Genomic DNA, 8,819 nt, shown 5'->3' on the forward strand with positions numbered 1-8,819 from the left:
GCGCGGTTAGCTGAGGCGGCCGCTCTAGACGGCCCGGCGGAGGTAGCCTGCATCTCGCTGTGGCCTTTAGTCCCGGGAGGCAAAAGCAGTCGGCGCATGCGCACTAGTAGCAGCTCCGAGGGGCGGAGAACGAGCTCAGAGCAGGTCTGATCCAATCAGCCACGGCTGGCCCTCCTGTTGGTCTCTCGGCCACATCGCTGTCAGCGGCCGCAGGGGTCCGGGGCACCCTGCACGTTCCCCTTCTCATGATCCCCTGCCTTCCGCGGGAAAACAGTCTCAGTTAGAGGGTAACCCCCGAGATGCCGGGATGAGCCCCGCCCAAGTTCCCTGGTACCTCGACCCTCCCACTGCCCCCTTCCAAAGGATCGGCCCAGTCCCGCCTGGAGGACCCAGTTCTTGTGCCCACTTAACAGGGAAGCGCTCGAGGCAGTCCGCGTCCCAGGTGACCGAACCACCCGGGTCCCTGAGAATCGAATCCTGGGTGACCTTCTGTGACCGCAGTGATTGTGGAGCCAGGAGCCCCACTAGAACCTGTGCCAGGTGGGGTCCGGCGTAGGAATCCTGCCCAGCCCCTGCCCAGGGGGAGAGCTGTCCTCATAAAAGAGTTGCACTGTTTCCCGACTGAATTTTCCGCCCAGCTCATGAATAGGGTCATTATGCAGCAGTGGACGCTGCACTGAGGCTCACTTTCTGCTCCCACGGTCCCCTCCCAGGCCCTGGGGGAGGGGGAGGCAGAGCAGGAAGGTGGGCTGGCCAGGGAGGTCCCTGGGGAGCAGAGAGTATGTCTCTGGGACAGCACTGGGGCAACACTTTGGAGCAGGTGAGGATGGCATACGGGTGGGGGTCTGGATAAGGGAGGGCTGGGCAGTGGGCAGGCCAGCACCCTCCTCACCACCCTTCCTAGTGAGTGGGGGCTGGGGTGTGCCCCCACAGGGCTGTGCCAGGGCAGACGCTGCACTGACTCTGAGACAGGCCTTGGTCATCAGCTGGGACCAATCCAGAGAGGCTGTCGCTAGGTAGATCTGGGGTTCAAACCCCAAAGTCTCACCCTTGACCACAACCCTGACTACCTCTCAGTATACACCACCGGTCAATGGGGTTACTAACCACATGACGATTGACAGTGGACTCCAAGCTCCAATGGGTCCAGCCATGGCCCCTGGCAGAGGGCAGGCAGGGGGCCATGATCGCCACCAAATCTGGCCTACCCAGGGCACCTCAGACAAGATAGGAGCAGTCACTGCAGGGCTGGCCCAGGCCCAGGGGCAGAAACAAGTGCCCATCGCCCCTCAGGCCAACACTAGGCCAGCCAGCCTGGGGGAAGCAGCCTGCTACCTCCCCCAGCTGCAAGTGAGCTTCACTGGCCCTGGCCTACCTTCCTCATGGGGAGGCTGGCGGTCCCAGGCCCCACCTCCTGCTGCCACACTCAGAAAACATCTCAGGCTTCCTTCTCTCCCCTGCCTCCTCTGGGTTCTGCCATCCCCACGCAGGGCGGGCCCAGCTGTTTTTAGCTTGAGGAGAGTTATGTAAGGGAGGCTGCCCTGAGGCGCTGGGTGTTTAAAGCGCAGGTGTGAGAGAGACACAAGACCAGACCCTGAGCCCCACATGGGGAACATCACACACTCGGCCCATCTCCAGTGGCCAGTACCTCAAGGAGCCCCCTCCGTGGTGACTGGAACCCCTGCTTGACACTGCAGTCAGCACCTGGGGGACAGGGAGGTGCTGCAATAGCAATGAGGAGGCCTCCTACCTGTCAGTGGGCAGGGACTCCAGATGGTCCAGCCCCCCAGGCCGGGGAGGACGCCCCCAGCCCCCAGAATCTGGGATACATGCAGAGCCCATTGGCTCAGACTTCATGGCTGCTGCACCAGAATCCCAGGGCCAACTCTTAGCTGTCTCTGAGGGTGGAGACACCCACGGATGTGAAAGTGGAGCCCAGGGGTCCCATGAAGTGCTGGGTGCTCACAGTCTGGAAGGAGGCACATTGGTGTCCCTAGGTCCAACTTCAGGGAAGGCCACTGCTTGAGGGCTCAATGGGGCCATGCTCAGCAGGCTGGGGCCAGCCGTCCCTCTGGAGAGAGGGTGGGGGACATAGGGCCCTAAATAATTTCCCTAATTCTCTCAACACACAGCTGTCAAGGAGCAGCCACATGAGCCCCTGTTGTGTGAGGAGCTGGAGATGCCCTGTCTGGTCCCAGCCAGCTCCTTCTGCTCCTCAAGGCACTGGAGGAACCTGGGGAGGCAGGCGAGGGGTCAGGCAGGGAAGGGAGGAGGGCGCTGCTGGCCTCGCTGCCACTGGACACAGTCTCTGTGTCTCTGACTTTCCAAAGGTGGGTTCTAGGGCCTTCTCAGAAGCAGGAAGATGGGGCTCTGACGCTGGCCCCGTGACATCGGTTGGTCTCACCTTTGAGTCTCGAGTCTCAAGAGGAAACTCAGCCCCACTTTGTGCTTGAGGAAACCGGCTCAGAGAGGTTGAGTAATTTGTTCAACGTCACACAGCCGATGACTGAGGAAGCTGTGATTCGCACTCACACCTAGATGAGTCCAGGGCCAGCTCTTCCCTGTGCGTGACTTCCCTCTCCAGAGGTCCCCGACTGCCATCTGCCCCTTCCAAAGGCAGGAGGATGATGACCTCACCCCTCCTCAGAGCCAAGCCCCCACCAGAAGGGCCTAGCGAGGGTGGGGGCTTCCTCCCTCACTTCAGCACCCATTTGGGGTGGTCCGTCAGGAACCCAGAGCCTGTGTGGGAGGGGCAGAGGGCCAAGCGGAGGGTCTGGTCATTTGGGATGGCGAGGCCCTGGCCTCATGGAGCCCTGTTGAGTTCCCCATGGGTCCTCCTGGGGGCTCTCCAGCCTTTCACACACTGTTTGGCCCCAGGCAAGCACTCTGGGGCTGAGGATTTCAGCCGTGCGGTGGTGGACTTGGACCCTGAGTGTGATGTGTGGTTGGCGCAGAGTCTCTGGGCCTCCCGGGAGGCTGAGCCGTGGGCACCACCTGCCCACCCAGGCCCCAACTCACTCCCACAGTAGGTGCCTGTCCCAGGGGCTGGGCAGCCAGCACCAGGGGACACCTGTGTTCTGGGAGTGGAGGCCCCTGCCCAGGGACCCCTGGCCACAAACACCTGTGGTTAGAGCTGGGCAAGTGGAGGTGAGCAAGCATTCTCTGAGGCCAGGAGGGAGGAGAGTGGATGGAGAGGGGGCCAGGCACCCCAGGGTCTACCAGTGTGGGGTCCCTCCTCACCCTCCAGAAACCTGGAGCCCCTCACCCACTGCCAGGGCCAGGCCCCCAGACCTCACTTCCAGAAACGCGAGCAAGAGAGCCTTACTGATGTGAAGGACCCTCATCCCTGCCCCAAAGGCTTCCCCTTCCGGGACCAGAGCAGATGTGGCTGTCCCTGCCAGGCTCCACCCCTCCACCTCGCCCCACGCCCAGCCTGTTATAAACAGGAGGCTGCTTGGCCAGCCTTGGGCCACAGCCCGCTTTGTCACCTGCTAGAACTGCCACCAGCACTGCCATAGTCACCGCTGTTGCAGCCGCCAGCACCAGAGGATGGATGCCCATGCACAGGGAGGGTGCAGCCTCGAGGTACCAGGGCAGTCAGGGCGGGCTGTCACCGGGGTCTCCCCGGCTTGAGGTGGAGGGGTCGTGTCCCCCATGTTATCTGGAGCACAGGCACAGGAGGGGTGAGGGCAGAGGCTCCCATCCAGGCCTTTGTCATGCACCCCTGCTGAGAGAGGGCCTGCTGTGTGAGAGGAGTGTGTGTGTGTCTGTGAACAGCTGTGTGCGTGTGTGTACTGCATGAAGGGGTGGCACACCCCCACTCCTGCTGTGGCCGAGGTGTCAGGGACCCCTCCCCCCATCTCAGGAAGCCAGCCGGGGTGGGAGGTGGCCAGTCTGGAAACATGGTTACTGGCGTCAGAAAGAACCTTCTGGAGGCCCTTATCCCTTGCCTGTATCACAAAACTGAAGGTCCTGCTGCCCTGTGAGGGCTCCATGTGGTCACGGGACACCTGTGTAGGCAGCGCTCTGTGCCATAGGGGGCCAATCAGCACCCATGCTGGCACATTCTCCTGGCCTGGCTGCCTCCACAAACCTGAGGCCTGGGCTGACCACCCTCATCTCCTACCTGGGCCCCAGGCAGCTGGTGGGCGATGGGTGTCCAGGCCAGCATGTGCTGGCTGAGACGCACCAGGCCCTTCTTTGGCTCAGCCGCCTCCTCAGGTATCAGCCCAGGCCCGGTTGCTAGAGGGGCTAGAACCCAGGAGGCTACACCCCAAGTGCGAGAGGCCTAATGATTCAGACCAAGATGGGGACACTCTGGAAAGTCCGTAGGAAGCCCGGGCAGTGACTCAGTGTGTGTCCCGGGCCAGCCAGCCTGACCTGGTCTGGGTCCCACGGTCCTGTGCACTGAGGGACCAAGGTCCCCGGGATGCTGGAGCCTCTGGGTGGGAGTAGGGCCAAGCAGGCCTCAGGTCAACTTCCCTGGGGCCCTCAGGTCCCGACCATGTCTGGCCAGACTGCTGCCTACTTTTCTGGAAGCCTGAGGCCCACAGACAGAGCATCCCTGGACTCAGCTCTGTGGACAACACCCCCACCCAGGCCCACAGTGCCCAACAGGCTACAGACCTGACCCTTGGCCCCGATGTGGCCAGACCTGTGTGGCTCCATCGGCCCCAATCCAGTATGGCCATGCTGGCCACTGAGGGTTGTTGGAGGCTGTTGGGGCCCACGGTTCAGTCAACCCCCAATGCTGGGCCCCAGGCCCACTCAGAGCAGGTCATCTGGTTGCCCCTCACCAGAGGCCCCTGCCCCACTTGGCAGATGGCAGCAGAGACCCACCCAAGCCTCCAGCCTCGAGCCACCTGCAGACAAGACCTGGTGCAGCCTGGCGTCTACGTCCCCTGCTGACCCTGCCCCACCACCCAGGCTCGGCTCTGGCCATGATAAGACATGCCTGTGGAGGCTGCCTGGTGCCCCGCTTGTCGCCATGGGAGTGGGGGCAACAGAGCTGGTCCCTCATTATGGACCAGCTTCCGATGGGGTTTTTATCAAGCGTCAGCAAGCCAGGCTAGGCCACTGGTGGCTGAGGGATGTGACAATTCCGGGAGTTCCCAGGCAGGGAGAAAGGAAGGCTGATGGCCCGGGTGGGGAGACCTGAGTGGGGTCAGGCCAAGTGGCAGGCTGGAGCATTGCTGAGTCTCACTTCTCAGATGCAGGCTGAAGGCACGGGCCAAACAGTGGGCGGGGGGCCAGGAACCTGGACGTGTTCCCAGGCACCCCCACCAACACTGCCCGAGGAAGAACGTGGAGAGAGGCTGATAGAGCTGCACGCCTCCTTCAGGGAGCTGGTCACCTTCTTCTGCACCAACTCCACTATCCACGGCACCATCCGCCTTGTCTGCTCCAGCCAGAACCGCCTCAAGACGGCCTCCTGGGGGCTACTGCTGGCAGGAGCCCTGGGCGTACTCTACTGGCAGTTCGCGCTCCTCTTCGAGCAGTACTGGCGTTACCCGGTCATCATGACAGTGTCCGTGCACTCGGAGCGCAAGCTCTTCCCTTCAGTCACTCTGTGCGACATGAACCCACACCGGTGAGGGCTGGTCCAGCCTGGGGGCCCCTCCCCTGGTGCGGTCACAGCAGGACAACCCACCTCTTCCTGCTCTGTGCCCCAGGGGCAGGGCTAAAGGACAAGAAGAATAAGATAAGTGTTACTGTGACCAGTGCCAGGCTGGAGGGACCTTCAGGAGTTAGGAAGCCCTGGAGGGGGAGGGGAGGAGAGCCAGGGGCTTTCCAGAAGAGCAGGTGCCCAGGAGAGGGGAGCAGGGTAACACTGCAGTGTAGAGTCAGCAGAGCAAAGACAGGGAAGGGCTGTGAATGAGCCAGAGGAGGATGGGATCCCAGGGGTGGGAGGCAGGCCAGGCCGGGGGGGTCTGACTTCCCTCTGAAGCCGCAGCTCCGTATTCAGAACCGCCTTCTAGGCTTCTGAGGATGGCAGGGGTTGGGGGGCTCCTGTCCTGTCCGTGATCGCAGGGTCAGTGCCTGCGGACAAGCTTGGCTCTCTCCAAAGTGCTTGGCTCTCCAGTGTGCTAAGGGGGCCTGGCTCTGACTCTGCCTCCCGCCCACCCTGCCCCCAGGCCACACTTAGCCCGCCACCATCTGCGGGTTCTGGATGACTTTGCCAGGGAGAACATCTACTCCCTGTATCAGTTCAACTTTAGCGACAGCGGGGACGCCCTGGGGGCCGAGGTCCCAGGTCCAGAGCCCGCCTTCCAGCTGGACCGTAGGATCCGCCTGCAGAGGCTGAGACCCTTGGACGGCCAGAACAGAGTGGGCTTCAAACTGGTGAGTGTCCAGCCCGGGGGGTCTGCATGGGACTCGGGCAGGCCAGTCGCGCCCACACTGACCCCATGCCCCACAGTGTAACAGCACTGGAGGCGACTGTGTTCAGCAAGCCTACTCCTCCGGCATTGTAGCCGCCCAGGAGTGGTACCGCTTCCACTACATAAACATCCTGGCCCTGCTGCCCACTGCCCATGAGGACAGCCACGGCAGCCACTTTGTCTTCTCCTGCCGCTACGACGACCGGGACTGCCATGCCCAGTGAGTACAGACCGGTGTTCGCTCCCCCCACCTCAAGCAGTGGTCTGCCGGCCCCGCAGCTCCCTCCAGAGACAAGGCAGCTGTGCTCCCCTCCCCACAATCCCAGGCCACACACAGCAGGGTGATGGGTGGAGAGCGTGTGCTTGTCTGAACATGGCCCCTGGTTCCAGGCACTTCCAGACATCCCACCACCCCACCTACGGCAGCTGCTACACCTTCAACAGTGTCTGGGCCACACACCGGCCGGGCGTCACCCACAGTGAGTGCCAGCCGGGACTAGGTGCGGGCGGGGTGTCCGGGCCGACCTGGCCTCACCCCTGGCCTCCCCCAGGGATCAGCCTGGTCCTCAGGGCTGAGCAGCAGGACCACCTCCCTCTGCTGTCCACGAAGGCCGGCATCAAGGTCATGATCCATCCACAAGACCACACGCCCTTCCTGGAGCATCAGGGCTTCAGCATCCGGCCAGGGACAGAGACCACCATTGACATCCGTGAGGTGGGTCGCCCCTGCCTCCAGACTCTCGGCCTCTGTTTCAAACCCCGGGTGGGGCGCAGGACCTCCAGCTCAAGGCAGCAGGACTGAGTAGCCCCCCTTCCCCCAGGATGAGGTGCACCGGCTCGGGAGCCCCTATGGGCAGTGCATGGACAGCACAGGCAGCGTGGACGTGCAGCTACTGTACAACACCTCCTATACCAGGCAGGTGAGTCTGGGCATGAGGGGCAGGAAGGCGGGGCAGGGACCAGGGAGGGGGCTGGGGAGTGGGTGGGGGAGGCTAAGGCAAGGAGACCCTAAGGGATGCTGGTGGTGGGTGAGGGAACAGGCCAGTGGGAAGGAGGGGAGGCAGGTGGGCTGGGGAGAAAGGCGGCTGCCCCAGACCCCCAGCTTCAGCCCCCACTGTCCCCCTAGGCCTGCCTGGTCTCCTGCTTTCAGCAGCTGATGGTGCAGACCTGCTCCTGCGGCTACTTCTTCTACCCTCTGCCGGCGGGGGCCAAGTACTGCAGCTACATGCGGCACCCAGCCTGGGGTGAGCTCCCCGCCCCGCCCCTACCAGCCTGTTAGGCCAACAGCAGACCTCCCCATCGCCCCTGGGTCGCTTCTCATAGGTTCACCCGTGACTGTCTCCCCAGGTCACTGCTTCCACCACCTCTACCAGAAACTGAAGACCCACCAGCTTCCCTGCACCACCCGATGCCCGCAGCCTTGCAGGTGAGGGGGCATGCTGGGCTCCGTTTGGTCTGCCCGGGGCCAGCACACAGGGGTGTGATGGGGCTGTCTCTCCCAGGGAGTCGTCGTACAAGCTCTCTGCCGGGACCTCCAGATGGCCTTCCTCCACATCAGCCGTGAGTCCCCAAAGCAGGGGTGCGGGATGGACAAGTAGGGAGATCATGGGCAGAGAGCCCTCCCAGGACTGGCCTCTGTCCCTGCAGTCCTGCCCTCACACCACCTTGCAGTGCCCGAGGGCCAGGAGAAGCTGCAGCCACAGCAAGTTTTGTGTATGCAGGACTGGGTCCTGGCTGTGCTGGGTGAGACAAGCCGACGGAACCCATGGCCACCTTCTGCCTCCATCAAGTCCTGGCCGCTGCCCCTGCCCTCCTCACCCTCCAGGGCCCGCACAGAAGGCCCCACCAGCAGGTCTAGGGCTCAGCCCCTCTCACCTGTGCCCTGCCCCAGGATCAGCCTGGCCAAGGTGAACATTTTCTATCAGGAGCTCAACTACCGCATGGTGAACGAGACACCGGTCTACTCGGTGAGCTGCCTCCTGGGCCGGGGCCAGGAGGGGGCCGGGGCCAGCGCCCGGGCCTCTGCTCACCACTGCCAACACCCACAGGTGTCACAGCTGCTCTCAGCCATGGGCAGCCTCTGGAGCCTGTGGCTCGGCTCCTCCGTCCTCTCGGTCGTGGAGGTGCTAGAGCTGCTGCTGGACGCCATGGCTCTCACCCTGCTGCTGTGCTGCCGCTGGCTCCGCGGGTCTCAGGGCCAGCCCAGGGAGGCCATGAGGGTGCCCCCTCCAAGCCAGAGGCCAGCCAGTGGACCAGTGGCTGCAGGCACAACATCGAATGCCCCGGGACCTGGCTGCCTTCGCCTCCCACGATGCTGCCGGGACTTTAGCAGGAGTCTTGGCTGAGGAGTTCAGCCAAGAGTGAGCCCCAGAGACCCCTGACACCTGAACCAGTCTGAACCTGGCCTGATCCTGGGAGCAGCGGCAGCAGTGGGCTCTC

At 63.2% G+C, this 8,819-nt stretch overlaps 1 protein-coding gene across 4 annotated transcripts; it reads left to right on the forward strand.

Moving 5' to 3' along the window:
• Nucleotides 1-8: 8 nt before the first annotated feature.
• SCNN1D (sodium channel epithelial 1 subunit delta) lies at nt 9-8,780 on the forward strand. 4 transcript variants are annotated; one of them, XM_043485592.1, is made up of 12 exons: nt 9-820; nt 5,211-5,590; nt 6,135-6,342; nt 6,419-6,600; nt 6,771-6,859; nt 6,932-7,095; nt 7,202-7,300; nt 7,507-7,624; nt 7,728-7,806; nt 7,883-7,940; nt 8,102-8,347; nt 8,429-8,780. In XM_043485592.1, the coding sequence occupies exons 1-12, from the start codon at nt 782-784 to the stop codon at nt 8,723-8,725; spliced, it is 1,959 nt and encodes a 652-aa protein (XP_043341527.1). In that variant the 5' UTR covers nt 9-781; the 3' UTR covers nt 8,726-8,780. The 4 variants fall into 4 exon arrangements, with proteins under 4 accessions (XP_043341527.1, XP_043341526.1, XP_043341528.1 ...); XM_043485591.1 differs by having other exon boundaries at nt 34-144; XM_043485593.1 differs by lacking the exons at nt 9-820; nt 5,211-5,590 and adding an exon at nt 3,213-3,585.
• The last annotated feature ends 39 nt before the right edge of the window (nt 8,781-8,819 follow it).

The sequence above is a fragment of the Cervus canadensis genome, chromosome 13 (genome assembly GCF_019320065.1).
Source record: "Cervus canadensis isolate Bull #8, Minnesota chromosome 13, ASM1932006v1, whole genome shotgun sequence".
In the NCBI taxonomy this organism is placed as follows: domain Eukaryota; kingdom Metazoa; phylum Chordata; class Mammalia; order Artiodactyla; family Cervidae; genus Cervus; species Cervus canadensis.

Coding starts and splice junctions, on each gene's coding strand:
- SCNN1D (XM_043485590.1), top strand. CDS start 5,136: ATGGCCCGGGTGGGGAGACCTGAGTGGGGTCAGGCCAAGTGGCAGGCT. Junction 5,591..6,134: donor TGCGACATGAACCCACACCG/GTGAGGGCTGGT, acceptor CCCTGCCCCCAG/GCCACACTTAGCCCGCCACC. Junction 7,941..8,101: donor GGCCTTCCTCCACATCAGCC/GTGAGTCCCCAA, acceptor TTGTGTATGCAG/GACTGGGTCCTGGCTGTGCT.